Source organism: Cucumis melo, chromosome 6 (genome assembly GCF_025177605.1).
Source record: "Cucumis melo cultivar AY chromosome 6, USDA_Cmelo_AY_1.0, whole genome shotgun sequence".
In the NCBI taxonomy this organism is placed as follows: Eukaryota; Viridiplantae; Streptophyta; class Magnoliopsida; order Cucurbitales; family Cucurbitaceae; genus Cucumis; species Cucumis melo.
The window spans coordinates 30409720-30425855 of record NC_066862.1 but is presented as its reverse complement, the minus strand read 5'-3'; the positions used below and the strand labels follow the sequence as shown (position 1 = coordinate 30425855).

Here is a 16136-nt window from a genome sequence, read left to right as displayed (position 1 = left end):
AAACTTATTAACTAAAAATTTATATGCTCTGTAACAAAATAACTCTCTAAAACTATAAGATGAGCTTGATATGTGGCATGACGGTTCATTCTAGAGGTGGGAGGTTTAATTTCCAACTCCACCCTTCTCTCGAGATATTTTTATTAAAAAATATGGACTTATTTTTTCTACCATTAAAAACATTAACAAAAAGTAATAATAATTGAAAGAAAGGGAAAAAATGAAGGGCAAAGAAAGTAAATATAAAGGAAATGGAGGGGGAAAAGGTAAATAAAAAGAAACTTGAGTTTACAAAAATATTTGGGAGGAAGTTCATGTAGACTGCATTCTATTTAAGACCCGCCCCCATGTGAGCCTCACCATCTTTCTCTGCCATTCTCAAGGATTTCCTCTTCTCTTCTCTCTCTCTCAAAATTTTTCACTCTCCCATTTCTTCATTTGAGGTACAATATCCATCACCTTCATCACTTACTTTGATTCTTTATTGCTTTGGATCCCCTTTAATTTCAATTCAAACCCATTGACAGCTTCCAGAAATGGCTAACAATGTCGGAATTCTCGCTATAGATATCTACTTCCCTCCTACCTATGTTCAGCAGGTGAAGATCTCTCTTTTTCATCTCCCCTTTTAACCTTTCTTCTCTACTTTCCTGTTTCTGATTGTATTTTTCTAGTGTTTGGACAAATTCGTTAGCTGGGGGTTGTTTTTTCTTTTTCTTCTTGTTTCGTTGAATTTTGTGTTTCTCGCTCGTAATTTTGGAGTTGCAGTGTTTTTTTTTAGAGATCTTAGATGATTATTCTGTTTTTTTCCCTTTCCCTTTTCTTGTTTGGTTGTTTGCGATTGTGGATTGATTTTGAATTATGCATTTTCACGTGTATGTGTGATTATAATGTCTGTTTGAGTATGTGTATGAGTTGGGTCCACTTCAGCTTTTGAGCTCATTTCTGGGCTATGCGACCGGACCCAATTGTTTGGTGGCAGCTTTTGAGCTCATATTTAGCACACATCATGTGCATGTTGTCTTTCATTAACGATTCTCTTGGATTAAAATTTGTTTGTTGATCTATTTTCTTTTCCTTTTTTGTTTTTACTTGGGTCTTCTTGGATCTGCATCAAGTTTTGTTAGGAAGATTCGTTTGATATTTTACTGTAGTATGAATGAAGAATTGCATCTTCATGGCTCTCTGCTTGGTTTTTGTACTTACATGTATGGTTGGTTGCTACTGAAATTAATATGACTTCTGATTTGGGAACGTTAGGAAGCATTGGAAGCTCATGATGGTGCAAGCAAGGGGAAATACACTATTGGGCTTGGACAGGATTGCATGGCATTCTGTACTGAGGTTGAAGATGTCATCTCAATGAGGTAGTGACCATGTTTCATCCTCTCTTGCTAATTTTTTTTTTCCTGAGCTAAAATCTATGTGGTTTTATATCTGGACACAGCTGTTAGTTTCAATATCTTTGTTCTGTATTTTAAAGAATCTTCTTGACATCTAAGTTCTTGGATTTTCAGCTTGACAGTTGTCAATTCTCTTCTTGAAAAGTATGGAATTGATCCGAAACAAATTGGCCGGCTAGAAGTAGGCAGTGAGACTGTTATAGATAAAAGCAAATCAATTAAGACTTTCCTGATGCAAATATTTGAGGTAAAAATTTTGGGTCTCAAATGGACTTTATTTCTCTTGCACTTTTTTAAAATGAAAAACGAAGGGCCACCAAAAGTGAGGGTTATCAAAACTAAAAGTGGAATTTTATCTGTCTTCTATTTTTTTGAAGTTAGTATCTACCAAAAAGTTTGACATTGAAGTATGCTTGACATGTTTGAAAATGATTTTGAAAGTGTTAAAATCACTCAAACAATGCTTTTAATCTATATTTGGACCAATTGTTTTTTAAGTATAATAAGGGCCAATTCATTTGATGCACGGGTGGACAACATTTTAAGGGAGTTTTCGGGTTAGTTAATTTTAAATAATTGCGATGTTTCTCATCAGTGGATCAAATGGAATACACGGTTTATTAACTTAAAAGTTCATTAGAGAAGCCAAAAAACTGGAGTCTTGTCAACAACTATTTTTTTATTCTTTATTTCCCCCTTTTTCATGGTAATAGAAGAAAAGTATGGATCACTAACATTACTTATTTTATTAAAAATCTATAATACTTCAATAAATAACATGCATACATACATACATGGATAATATAGAGAGAAGACAAGGATAGCTTAAGTTTAGTAGTTTTGAAGATGTGAATCTCGATTTTTATCTACTACACTGTTTGAATGGAATCCTTTTCTTGATATTATAAATATCGGTTCATTGATGGGCACTTTACTGAATGTTCTTATCTTTTCATCATCGCAGAAGCATGGAAATACCGATATCGAAGGTGTTGATTCAACCAATGCGTGCTATGGGGGTACAGCTGCTCTCTTCAACTGTGTCAACTGGGTAGAGAGCAGCTCCTGGGATGGGCGTTATGGTCTCGTGGTGTGCACAGATAGTGCGGTATGATATAAACTGGTCTATGTTATTATTCTATAAACAGATAGTGCATCTATATAAATGGAAGATAAAGAGTTATTTGACTCTGTTCTGTTGAAATATATTATGCCGTTATTTTCTTGGAATATTTGCTGTCAAATCCTGTGTTATTGACTGGTCCCTTTTGTTAGGTCTACGCTGAAGGACCAGCTCGTCCTACTGGTGGGGCTGCAGCTATTGCCATGCTGATAGGACCTGATGCTCCTATTGCTTTTGAAAGCAAGTTGAGGGGAAGCCATATGTCTCACGTTTATGATTTTTACAAGCCTAACCTAGCCAGCGAATACCCGGTAATCTTTAACAGAATAAATCGTAATTCGCTGGTTATTTCCAACCTTTTGAATTATTTATACGACATCATGTTATGCTTCAGTTTCTATTGTACTAAAGTTGTTTTTCGTTTGTATAACTTTTCTTCCTCATTTTGTTTATCCTGGTTTTAATAATTTATATAGCTTCTGGCTACATTTACTGAGCCATCTATAACAAAATGCTTGCAGGTTGTTGATGGTAAGCTCTCTCAAACATGTTACCTCATGGCCTTGGATTCCTGCTACAAACAATTATGTCATAAGTAAGTTCATAATTCGAATAAATTAATCTTCTTTTGCAGACTAGGTCTTTTATCTTAACATTCCATTGCACTTTTATTAGGTATGAGAAACTGGAAGGCAAACAATTTTCCATTTCTAATGCCGACTATTTCGTATTTCATTCTCCCTATAACAAGGTAATATATGTAAAGAAAATTGATTATGGCTTGTTTAATTACTAAAAACTTATCCGGTATTTCTGTGTTTTCCAAGCAAGAGCTTGGGAAATGTTTACCTAATGATTCAATTTTCTTTCATGTACTGCAGCTTGTGCAGAAGAGCTTTGCTCGATTACTCTTTAATGACTTCAAGAGAAATGCTAGGTATATATGCTACTTCTGCTCAAGAATTCTCACTTCTCAAATTCAAATTCAAAACATCTGGTTGTTTCTGGTGGTATGTTAAAGTTTTCTCTGCTCTTTACAGCTCAATAGACGTAGCTGCTAAAGAAAAGCTGGCCCCATTTTCAGCCTTGTCTAACGATGAAAGTTACCAGAGTCGGGATCTCGAAAAGGTCTTATACCTCATGACAGACATCCTTTTATTGGTCATTTGGTTTTCACATTTTATTAACTAATATAATGGATTTGCAGATAACTCAACAACTTGCAAAGCCTCTTTATGATGCAAAGGTCCAACCCTCCACTTTGATACCAAAGCAAGTTGGAAACATGTATACTGCCTCTCTCTACGCAGCATTTATATCACTTCTTCACAACAAGAATAACTCGCTGGTATACATCATCTCTATCACCTACACACACAATCTGGCTGCTCTGTTTTTACCAAACTAAATGGTCTGTTTCCATACCAGGTAGGAAATAGGGTGGTATTGTTCTCTTATGGGAGCGGGTCAACTGCAACGATGTTCTCATTGAAACTCAATGAAGGTCAAAATCCCTTTAGTTTGTCCAACATTTCAGCTATCTTGAACGTGGATAAAAAGTTGAAATCAAGGCACGAGGTAATTATTTCTCAGGTTTTCTATCAACTTGACTATTATGCAGAAGTCTAGGTAGTATATAGATCATCATCAGACCAATTGTCTCAAATGTAATTGAGAGAGAACTTAATTTTAAGCCGATGCTACAATGCCATTTTTAGCCTGAATGCTGTTATCTGTCCAATAGTTTGGACAGTTCAAACTTTGGATGAACTTGCAGAAAAGTTGGACAACGGTGTGTTAAAAAATCACCACTAAACTGAAAAGCTTGCTTAAAACTTACCGTTAAATATTTGATTGTTCTTGTATAGTCTTTCATTTCTCTAGATGAAAGCTCGGTTTTTATAAAAAACACTTATCAAGTCAACCTTCATAGATCTTTGGTTCTAAGAGCCTTTTGTCTTTAGCTTTTTTTTGTTTTGTACTTGAGAAAATCGAACTTTAAGATGGTTATATTAATCCATGAATTTGGACACTTAATTTTCATGCAGTTGGTACCCGAGAAATTTGTCGAAATAATGCAGCTGATGGAGCATCGGTACGGGGCCAAGGACTTCGTGACGAGCAAGGACTGCAGCCTGCTATCAACAGGCACCTACTATCTCACTGAAGTTGATTCGTTGTACAGGAGATTCTACGCCAAGAAGGAAGGCGGAAGTGAAAAGATTGAGAATGGTGTGGTTGCTAATGGCCACTGAAATCATAACAACAAATAAACAAGTGGACTGAAGCCAAATGCTGTGCTCTTCATTTGATTATTGTAAGTGTCAACAAGAATTTTTCTTTATCATAAGTTATTTACAAGCTAAGCTAAGCTATAGAAGGCAGTACGTTCACAACTTGTAGTTTTCTGTCGTTCTTTCTTCCCTTTTTTTTTTCTCCCTTCCTGTTAGGAAAATTGTCTCAATAATTGGTTGCTTTTATTTATTCACAAGATAAAATGTAATGTTGTTGATGATGTAATGTAGAGACTCCTTCCCCCCCCCCCCCCCCCCCCCCCCCCCCCCCCCCCCCTCCATTTTTCACTTATATTGGTAATTCTCTTCAAATTTGTTTGTTCATGGAATGTTTGAGCCAGCTTATGTCGTACATCTCGACTATTCTCACATGATAATCTAACATTTGGATGCTAAAGAAACTTCAGAAAAATTGATTACCAACAAAAAAAAACTCATATTTGTATCGTTAAATTGTAGTATTTCGAACCTGGTTGGACTTTTGTGGGCTACGTAAATGCATTCACTTTGGTTTTGTTGGAAATTTTTGTCAACTTTGGTTTCGTTGGAAATTTCGGTGACTGAAAATGTGGTTGGTCCTGACTTCTTTTTCAGTCCTGCCTCTGATTTTGGTGCAACACCACCAAAATCTTTGTGCAAATCTGTCCTCATCGAACCTGTCTCGTCATTTAGCTGCTTTCTGTCAGTTTTATACGCTGGAACATTATCTTTTGTTTAAAAAGTATTCTATATACTTTCAAAAATTGCAACATTATTATCTTTCATTTTGTATCTATTCTGTTGTGTTCTTATCGAGTTTACAACAATAAATTTGTCAAAATGATCATCGTTTAATTGGGATTATAGTGTACTAATATATGCACCTATTGTATTGAAACTTGAGGCAATGTACAATATGGCTAAGTAAAATAGTTTTCAGCAATTGAAGGGATCTTGCGAAATCTTTAGGGAGGAGAATTTATACATCAGAAATTGAAGGGATCTTGCGAGTTCTTTACGGAGGAGAATTCATATAAATTAATACAAGAAAAAAAATATTAATTTCTATTTTTAAACTTTTGGGCTGTATCAATTAAAAAATTGATTGTTATTTTTGTTAGATAATATAATATGAAGTCTATATTTACCGTGAGACATTTTTAAATATAGTAATTTTGTTATTTACAATAACTTTTCTTTTACAATCCATCTAAGTTTTTGAGTTAATAAGTGACTTATCGCAATATTAAAGCAAAAGATCCCAGAGATTTTGTGAAATGTTATATTCTTTCCAATTAATATCAATTTCTACGTTTTTATATATTTTAAGCCTATGAGTAAGAGGTGTCGTTAATTTACCTTCACTCATAAACCCAAATTTCAATAAATAAATCAATTTAGTCTGTTCGTTATATATTTTCTTTTTTAAGAATCTTCTGCATCAACTCAACTCTAATCATTCAATTTGTAAAACAAAAAATTTGAAGAAATTAACACGAGTGTGATAATTGATGTATACATGAGTTTCAAAAAATAATCGTAAAAAATAGTCTAAATTGATTAGATTAGAAAATTTTTGGTATCTAACTGATGCAAATTTTAAGTTTCACATGATATTTATCACATAAAAATCAGAAGAGATCGTAAATTTACATACTTATGAAAGTTGAAGTATCAAATCGATGCGTCATACATCTTCGATTGACATCGTGTGTCATGTACACATGTTGTGGGTAAGAATTCTTTTAGCTTTTGGTTGATGTTGAACAATCCATTAAGTTCCTGCCTTAAATTTATATGCTCGATTTTCCTCAATTTTAGACCCTCGAATTTGTGGTGGATAGTTGCATTTTAGGGGTACAAATTGAAATTTTCCTTGAATACAAGACATGTTTATTTGAAGTCTATAAATACAACCAATGTTTTTCTTGAGTAGTCCTCTATCAACACTCTTACGATCAAGTTAATTACTATCTCAATAGAGAGCTATATTGAAGGTTTTTCAGTTTACCTTCCTTATCACAAACCTCCTTAGTTATATAGCTATAGTTTCGTAACGATTATTGGCTAATTAATATCTAAGATGATTAACCGAACTGTTACTAGTCATTACAAATTGTTGAAATTATCTCACTACCTGACCTATATACATGTAGAAGTGTTAGCCCATAACGTTCTCTCGTGGTCGACCCTATAGCCTTATGACCTTAACTTCCAATGGCTATTAATTTTTTAATTCAATATAACTTAACAAATTAAATGATTAAATTAAGAGTTGGAAGGCTCAACAGTCAATAGATTGACAATGGAAGTTTCTTTCTATATAACTTTTCCCTTTGTAATATTTATCACAATGAAAAGAGAAACAAGACTCAATTATGAAGTTTCTAACTAAAACAATCGGTAAGAATTTCCAAAAGAAGAAAAAATTATATATAGTGGGAATCAAATTGTAAGATTTTCTTGTATGACTGTGAATGTTCCCAATATGTTGCCACCAAGGTCAGGGAAGGATTCAGAGCCAGGAAGATGGGTGACCTTACCAGTTGGATCAACTTGTAATGGATATTTAAGAAGATGACTTCTCATTTCACTCACTTCCTCAGCTGCATATTGTCTCCAATTTCTCTCACCCAATGACCTCATTCTTCTTACACATTCAATACTCTCTGGTCTTTCAAAACATTCCTCCATTGTTCCTGTGTGCTCTGCCCATAATGACATTCTATATCCAAACACCTGCAAAGAAAAGATAATCGTTGTCGTTAATGATTCATGAAGATGAATGATGTTCTATTAAAATTTGGCAAAGGTACTTTCATTATAAACATTTTCCATAAAAGGTAATTGGTATCTTATCCTTTGATCGTTGCTTGGCGAAGGTACTGCAAGCACTTTGTCGCAACGCAGTTTAACACCTCTTAGAAATCACTTCAAACATGATCACTCTATGTTGGAAGTTCTTTTAGGCATGAAAAAGATTGGTCTTGTTTGTACCAAAAGCACAATTATTTTCAATTGGTCATGATTTTCTAATACATACCTGACCACGTGGGCTTGAGCGTTTGCTTGATGACCATGTATGACGAGGTTGATATGCGCCCATTGCTATTTCAGTGTCTCTGGTACCTTCAAGGGACCGTTGATTGATATTTGCTGATCCTAGTAAGACGTACTCATCATCTACTATCATTCCTTTAGAATGAACATAGATCATAAAGCGTCGACTCTTACGAACAAGTGACTGTATAACCAATAAATGATACATTAGGAACATAAAATGAACAATTGAAAGTACATTTTCAAAGTAAAGTCAAGAAATTTAAAGCTTCACTCAGGAGGGTAAGGGCTAAGTACTTGAGCATTCTTTTCTCCATTCCCGGCTTCAACACCGTCTCTCACACCAAGCACCTCACGGTTTCCAAGACAAAAGAAATTTAAGTAGTCTTGAGGTTCATATGTTTTGTGAAGTCCAACCTCCTCTAACGCTTGATATATCATTTCATACATCATTTGCATTGTCCTACTCTGAAGAAAACAAAGAATCACTGGTGAGAAAAGAAACTTAAAAGAAGTAACAATGATATATACATTCGATTAGCACTGTTAAGTTTTTTCTTGACAAGTATGGCTTGTAGAAACTTCATACTGACAACAGATTCACCAGAAGAAAATGATAAGCATCATTTATGTTCTCGGGTATTTTCAAGTAAATCTTTAATCAGAAGAGATGTCCATGCCTTATCCCCCTTTTGTTTTATTTTATTTGTTTAACTTCCAATGTGAGTCCATTTTACCAATTAAGAAAAAGAAAAAAAACATAAAAGTATGATTTAAAAATTTCAGAACAAGGCTTGATAAGCTAATAATAAGAAATAATAGATGAAACAAACCTGCCAGAAAAGAATTCTTTGAATAGGAGTGCTTGTAGGAACACCTTCTGGCCACATTGGAATAACCACATAAGCTGAAAATCTTTCTTTAGCTTTGATTTTCTCCACAATCTTAAGGGCAATTTCCATTGGTATTAAGTTATTAGCCCCTGAAAATAAAAGACATATGCAACCTTTTTGTTACTTGAAGGACCCAAAATAAGCAAATAATAAAAATGAAAGTTAGACTAATGCCCACCAACACAGAAATTTAAGAAAAATGAGAATTCCAGAAAGAATGGTTGAAGTGCATCAAGCCCCAAATCCCAAGGGTCCAAAATACTTCAATCCTTGTATTTTCAAAACTCACTAACATTCTATGGAAACAAGTGAAACCCTTTCACCAAAAATGAAAAACTCCATTACTAAAAATTCATTTCTGCTAAATTCTTCATTTTGGAGTTCAGAGTTTCTTACCCAAGTCTTTGTGAGCACTCCAATTATAAGATGACCCAAGGAAGTATTGGTTTTCAATGTAAACGAAGCGTTGAGCAGCTCGAATTGCACTAACATATGCTGAATGTATACTCATGTCTATCATCACATTCTTTCCACATACTAAGTTCTGTTACATCATGAAAAACAAAAGGTTAGTTTTTAAAATATATTCCCCTTCATTTTTATTTCAAATCTCAAGAATGCGACTACAAACTGTTAGTTTTCTCTTACCCTACTTATGGCATCTCTTGGCTTGTCAGGAAACCCTTTTACAGAGTTGGAATCGATTGAGCGAAAAATCTGCAATATCATCAAGTGCTCATTCAACCCCGTGACTTTCATTATAATACAAAATATGAATTAAAAAAATGTTGTGAAATTGTTCATGATCATTTTCTATTTCTTTATACCTGGACGTTCCAACCTTCTGGATCATTATTACACATTTGAGAAACATCAGCAATCCCCAAAATTTCAGGAATTCTTTCAATTTTGAGTAATACATCTTCATGTAACTTCTTTAGTCTTTTAAGGCCATGAGGCTCTGAAGCTCTCATCCAACGCTCCTCAAAATTTGCAAGTACGTCATATGCCGCTGGACCGTCAATCTTAGAGTGCAAATCATGCCATGGTTCTCTTGGACAGCCAGTAGTTGGACCCTGTTTTCAAAGAGAGTAAGAGTACTTCAAAGAAAGACTTAGCTGAATGACAACATCTTCATGGCAGCACAGCTACTCAACCACAAAGCTTAATGAGAGAGAGTTTTAAGAATTTCTGGTGGAACTCTAAGTAATTGCAAAAGTGTATTGAAAAAATAGATGAAAATAACCGATCATCAGAAATGACATTTCACAATGCCTTAGCTAGAAATGGACACTATGTGAACATCTTAAAAATTGAGGCTAAGGATGTAAACATAGCTTTTTTTCAGAAGAATTCTCAAACTCATGTCACTGCAGCCATGGTGTTACTTCAAATGAATAACACATCTTGGCAATTAAAAAGGAAAAAAAAAAAGATGTAGATCTTAAAATTACTAAATTAGTTAAGGTATACAATAAGAAAGTTTATATTAAGAATATGTCACCATTGTATCTTCTTTTTTGGAAAATAGAATTACATGTTTTTCAGTCTGTTTTCATGTTTCTTAGCTTATTCCTCTCCAAGAAAGGGAAAAACACATCAATAGAGTATCATACTTATTAACTAAATTGAAGATATATATTGACTGATTTTAAGTGTATGCAGCTTGGCATAGGCTTGACGGTGATGTAGGTGCATTTGTTTTGACCATTACAATTTTTTTTGTCTAAACAACCGTTCATTACGAAGTTATTGCCAAGAAACTAGATAAAATGAGGAAAGCATATTGATGTTCTTCAATCAAAAGCGTACCGTAAAATTAGGGTTATGGAAGTCATCCACATGTGTAGTTTGCAATGTCCGAAAAAGAGGATGTCTTGAGGTATCATATCGGCCCAAACATAAATCAAGACCACCAACAAAAGCTACAATTTTTCTTTTGTAATTTCCAGCATCAGCATCTACAATAACTGTCTTCTGATGGTGAGTATAGATGGTTCCAGCTTCCTGTTGAGAAAGAGGAATGGATATAGAGTCAAAACCAAGAAATGGAGCAGATTAAATACATCACTTTTATAGACACAAACAAAACCAGAAGTTTGAATCTCTGCTTGCACATATTGTTAAAGTCAAAGGTTGCATTTAGATATGTTTTACACCTTATCGTATAGAAAAGAGGGGGGAATAAGAAAAAAAACTAACCATAGTTTAGGGAGCATAAAGGTAAAATGGAATGCAATAACAGAAACAAGAAGTCGGCATCGAGCCAATAAGACTTATTCCACAAAATATGAATTAAAGATAGTGGAAAAAAGAATTGAGTTTTCAATCTTTGTTGAAAGGACAACAAAGATCAAACATAAAATGCTAATAGGAGAAAGAGAGCAATTAGTTGATGTTGATGTTGATGTTGTCACTGCTTTGTCAGATGATTTAATTATGTACAAAGGGAGCTTCCCCTTGCAATGGCAGTGGAAAATAAAATGCACGAGCTTTTTAAAGTTTCAACACTTCACATTATAGAACCTTCACTGAAAGAATTCAGAAAATTATCTTGCCTAGACTAAACAGAAAATTGCATTATTTCTGACCTGTTTTTTAAGCCAACTATGACCTTTTCCACCGGATCGTGGGCACAAAACCACTTGGACTGACGAGTTCTTAAAAAATCGACGAGTCTCCTCATCATTTGTATTCATCATCCCAACCTGTATATGTCAAGAAAAGGTAACTAAAGAATGGCATACAGCGTTCATTGAAATAGAACTAAACAAATATATCAAATATATGCAGGTTTTTTCCTTCCAATCCTCTTCCTAAGGTTTTCTCCTTTTCTTAAAGAAATGTTTAAACTCTTGGTCAAATTCCAAAAACAAGAAACCTTTTAAAAAACTGCCTTTCTTTTATTTTCAAAATGTGACGTGATTTTTGAAAATACATGAAGATAAGTAGTGTTTATAAACTTAACTTTCAGAAACGAAAAACAGAAAAATTAAATGGCCATCAAACAAAGAATTCACTAAAATATGCATAATCAACAAGACACTCGTGAAACACATAATGTCCAGCAACAGCAGCATATAAATATATCACATGTTATTCAGTTACATACCGTTTTATATCCCAACATACTAGTTGAAGTTGGATCATCCCAAATAAGAAGCAATACTCTTACTCCTTCTTGGGACTTGGCTTTAAGAAGGTCCCCTAATATGCATTCTTTTCTTGTTCCATCTCTAACCAATTTAACACTATGGTATACAGACCAGCCCGTAATATAGATCAAACGGCGAGCCTGACTGATCGATTCAGATATATCGTCCCAACAGCTCCTATGTTCATATTGAACTCCACCATGAAGCCTAAATTCTGTTGGAAGACAACCCTCTTCAACATGAGCATCTTGGTACAGTGTAACTTTACCTCCCTTCCTAAGAGGAAAATATGTGCCTATAACTCCCTGGTGGTCAGGAGACGCATACATTCCACCTTGAAAAATGGCCGCACGGTCAGCCGGAGTATACTGAATCGACAAACTCAAGACTGCCCCAGGCTTACAGGGCTTCCTACTACTATTCAAAATTGGGTAGGTTCCTTCAACTATGGCTCCTGAATACAATTGTTCAACAGGAATTGCAACAACACCCATGATTTGTGAACCTACAACATCATGGTCTTTAACAACAAAATGCACTTCAGCACCATAATGAGCAACAGGGACATTAAAATGTTGCATCCAAACAGGATTTTCACTATTATCAATCACAAAAGTTCTTCCAATTACAGCATTCGATACAGAAACGGTCACATAAGGATCACTAGTAACTTTTGGAGGCTTCTCCCCATCACTGTTTTTTGAACCCTTAAAAGACACTTTTGAAAACATATCCCCAAGAGTCTTGTGAAACATATCCAAATTGGGAAGGTTCTTAGCTTCCTTAACCCAAATGTCTAAATAACCATGTAACAGTAAGATCTTCAATGAAGTATTTCCAGATGAAAATGGCAAAGATTGATTACCTTGACCATGTTGAGACCCACCAAAGGACAAAGTTTCAAATATACGACCAGCCATAAACACAAAAATAAAACTCAATAACAGAGAAGAAACAGCTCAAATTATCAACAATTTTAAGCACAAAACAACCTACAAGAGCTCAAATCAAACCAGGTATATAGAAGATAATGATGGTGGGAAGATGAAAGAAGCAAAAAGAGAAGAAATCTGAATCTGGGTTTGTGTTGAAGATGGATATTATTGACAATCTGCTTCAAAAATGAGAAGTTCCCATTAAATAAACAAAAAAATCTATTGACTGGAAATATAAACATGGGCGATTTCAGTAAGAAAAGTGACATGATTGGTTGGCTTGAAAAATTTTAAAACAATGTCACTTGCGAGGAAAGAGAGTGGGGATTAAAAAAATTGGATTTTACAGAAGAATATGAACAATGGAGTTGACCAAGAATGATACATACAAAGAAAAGTCCTCCATTCTCGAGAAGCCGACCCCTTGACGTAACATTCAAATTGTTTAAATGCAATATGTTAAAAAGTCGTTTAAATTTAAAAGATTTTTCTCACCAAAACATTTGGTTAAAACATTGTAACCATTGCTCTTCTTGTTGAAATTACGACATTTTTGACATAGATTTATTGTTTCTTTTTTCTTTCAACTTTTAGGGGAGGAGACCAAGTCAACGTTGAGCTTATTATTAATAATTTACATAAAATTTATTTCTACTCATACGAACAAGAAATATAGTTGTTAATATAAACATAATTCAATTGACATAATTCATACTTTCAACCAATAGTTTAGAAGTTTGAGTTTTTCGGTACATATATTGTTGAATTAAAAAAAAACAATATAATTAATTGTGTGACTTTTCACTTTGTTTTTGTCTTAAAACTCTATTTTTTTTTTCAAATTCAATCTTAAAAATCTTCAACCCCTCTAAAATTGGTCTAATTTTTGTAATTTTCCAATAATACTATTGTCGTTTAGGTAAAAAAAAAACATTAAAAGTTTATTGAAAACAAATAATGACGATTCACTTAAATCTATTTCATTTTTTTAAATTATAATATCGACGTAGAGCTATAGAATGAACTCAATATTCTTTATTCAACGAAAACATCACGACAGACAGTTTGTTTGATTTCTTTATCGAATTCACATTTTTCTCATTTTTTTACTCATCTCGAAAGAAATATATTATTACAATGCCTTTTACATTTGTGATTTAAAGAACTTAAAAAGTAGCTTTACGAAACTTTTTAATATTTGGTAATTGATAATGTAATAAAAAATTGTTGTAAAGCTTCAACTTGTGAATAGAAAAAGGGAAAGTCTTGGGTCAAAGGAAAGGGGGAAGGAAGGACTCCAAAAGGGCAGCTGCTGCCTTAGTTTAAATTTTTAAATAAATGACGCAAGTTGTTTAGATAATCCGCAGCCGTCCGCCATCAATACTTCTTTCATTGTAAACATCACTCTCAAGTAGGGATGTTTGTGAGTTTGGAGAAAAGTCATGTTCGTGACTTCAAAGACTCGACAAGGTCTTCAAACTAACTCTTAAAATTTGAGATAGGTTAGGTTCGGTTTGGTTTGGTTTGATTTGACTGTGAGTTATCGTTTTTTTTTCTATTATTAAATCAAGTTTATTTATGATTAATAAAAAATATTTATAATAACTTTCAACGGGACGAAGATTGTAACTTTCAATTTTGTACCTTATTTTCTATTCATTTCTTACAATTATTTTGCATTGATAAGTACAAAAGTTGCATCGTAAGTTTTTTCAATTGCGGTGACTTTCATACTGAACTGAGAAGGAAGAGATCTCAAGACTTTTCGAACAAGCTTAGTATTTGAAATATTTTCCTCAAGAGCAAATGATTCATTAGAAATGTCAAGTTAAGAACACGCACATTAAATTCAGCTATGGACTCATCTTCCAACATTTTGAGAGCTTTGAATTTTGACTTTAAAAGTTGCAATCGTGACATTTTCACTTTAGAAGTACCTTCATAAGCCACTTCCTAAATACTCCAAGCCTCATTTGCAAACGTACAAGTGTTGATAAGAGATGTTTCATCTTCCACATTGGACCAGGAGATTTCTGGCTTCAGAGAAACTTTACCAGCAGCATTAGTTATAGTAGGGTGTTACCATCTAGTAACAACAACCTTCCAAGTTTTGCTATCAATTGATTTCAAAAAGGTCATTCGAGCTTTTCAATAGACATAGTTAGAACCATCCAAAATAAGAGGTCTTGTAGTAGAGCTTCCTTCACGAACAAGTTCCATAAGACACACCGATTACGCAACCCACTCTGATACCAAATGAGTAATAAGCAGAAATGAGAAATGGAACAACAGACATTGTTAACTCAGTTCAATAACATAATATCTACATCTGGGGGTTCCTTAACCCAAAATAAGAGATTATGTATTGCCTTGTGATATATTCATGATTACAGACTTGTGACTATCAGTACAAAATTCTCAACATATTTTCAACATTTTGTACTTAATGACACATTCTTACAGTAAAAACATTCACTAGTATTTTTCATAGACAGAACACAGGAAAACATTCCCCTAATCAAATATCACTTTCAACAATCAATCAAGCAGCACTTGATCTTCGACAATCTCAAATCTCATTTCTTATTCTTGATAAGAAAACATTGTCATCAAATTTGACTCACCACGGGAGTTCACCAGCTTTTTCCATTTCACTACGTGCTTTTTGTTAGTTATGTGACTCCACTTAATTTGGTTGTTGAGATGGTTTGGATGTTTGTTATGATATCCCAATATTCTAGGAAGGTTTGGAGTACTACATCCGTTCAAATTATATATGGTTGTGTGGCCGTGAATGACAGAGATGGAAGTTCTTGTGTGATTCTGCATTATTAGAAAATCTATTATGATGAGTGGTAAACTGTAACACCCAAAATTTAAGGTAATTTTTATTGTAATTGTCTTAAGTTTTATTTTCGAAATTTTGGGTGTTATTTAGACTTTTGGAATAATTGGTTGTAGGAATTAGAAATTTATTAGATATTTTAAAAAAAATATCTAATTGGGTTTTAGGGGTTTTGGTTATTTATGTTTAGGTATTATTTGGTTCAATGAATTAATAATTGTATTATGAAAATAATATAGTTATTATGAAAAGATATTTTGATAAGATAAATATGATTGACTTGGTTGAGGAGAGAGAATATGTGATTTTATTTGGGAAAAGATAAAAAGAAGATAAAAAGGGAGGTTTGGTGGGTTTTAATTGAAGAGAGAGAAGATTTGATTTGATTAAAGTAAGGAAAAGGAAAGGGGAAAATAATATTAGATTATTATTTTTTTGGTTTATTTAGG

The 16136-nt window shown here is 33.7% G+C and overlaps 2 protein-coding genes across 2 annotated transcripts; one reads left to right on the top strand and one right to left on the bottom strand.

The window, feature by feature from the left end:
- Window positions 1-283: 283 nt before the first annotated feature.
- Window positions 284-5046, top strand: LOC103490966 (hydroxymethylglutaryl-CoA synthase). Its single transcript, XM_008450730.3, has 13 exons — window positions 284-443; window positions 528-599; window positions 1261-1367; window positions 1518-1650; window positions 2368-2511; window positions 2679-2837; window positions 3048-3121; window positions 3202-3277; window positions 3408-3463; window positions 3567-3654; window positions 3734-3874; window positions 3955-4104; window positions 4575-5046. Exons 2-13 carry the CDS (start codon window positions 537-539, stop codon window positions 4779-4781), a joined length of 1398 nt encoding a protein of 465 aa, XP_008448952.1. The 5' UTR covers window positions 284-443; window positions 528-536; the 3' UTR covers window positions 4782-5046.
- Window positions 5047-7098: 2052 nt separating this feature from the next.
- Window positions 7099-13098, bottom strand: LOC103490965 (phospholipase D beta 1-like). Its single transcript, XM_008450729.3, has 10 exons — window positions 11865-13098; window positions 11344-11460; window positions 10565-10759; window positions 9580-9828; window positions 9401-9469; window positions 9149-9296; window positions 8693-8841; window positions 8157-8327; window positions 7843-8043; window positions 7099-7538 (listed from the first exon to the last, which is right to left on the bottom strand). The coding sequence occupies exons 1-10, from the start codon at window positions 12825-12827 to the stop codon at window positions 7245-7247; spliced, it is 2556 nt and encodes an 851-aa protein (XP_008448951.1). The 5' UTR covers window positions 12828-13098; the 3' UTR covers window positions 7099-7244.
- Window positions 13099-16136: the final 3038 nt, after the last annotated feature.

Bases quoted from the DNA above. Each gene is read 5' to 3' on its own strand.
- LOC103490966 (XM_008450730.3), top strand. From the start codon at position 537: ATGGCTAACAATGTCGGAATTCTCGCTATAGATATCTACTTCCCTCCT. The intron at 600-1,260 runs GTGAAGATCTCT...TGGGAACGTTAG, and splicing joins CTCCTACCTATGTTCAGCAG to GAAGCATTGGAAGCTCATGA. The intron at 3,464-3,566 runs GTATATATGCTA...TGCTCTTTACAG, and splicing joins GACTTCAAGAGAAATGCTAG to CTCAATAGACGTAGCTGCTA.
- LOC103490965 (XM_008450729.3), bottom strand. From the start codon at position 12,827: ATGGCTGGTCGTATATTTGAAACTTTGTCCTTTGGTGGGTCTCAACAT. The intron at 8,044-8,156 runs GTACTTAGCCCT...TTGGTTATACAG, and splicing joins ATGGAGAAAAGAATGCTCAA to TCACTTGTTCGTAAGAGTCG. The intron at 7,539-7,842 runs GTATGTATTAGA...TTTTCTTTGCAG, and splicing joins GCTCAAGCCCACGTGGTCAG to GTGTTTGGATATAGAATGTC.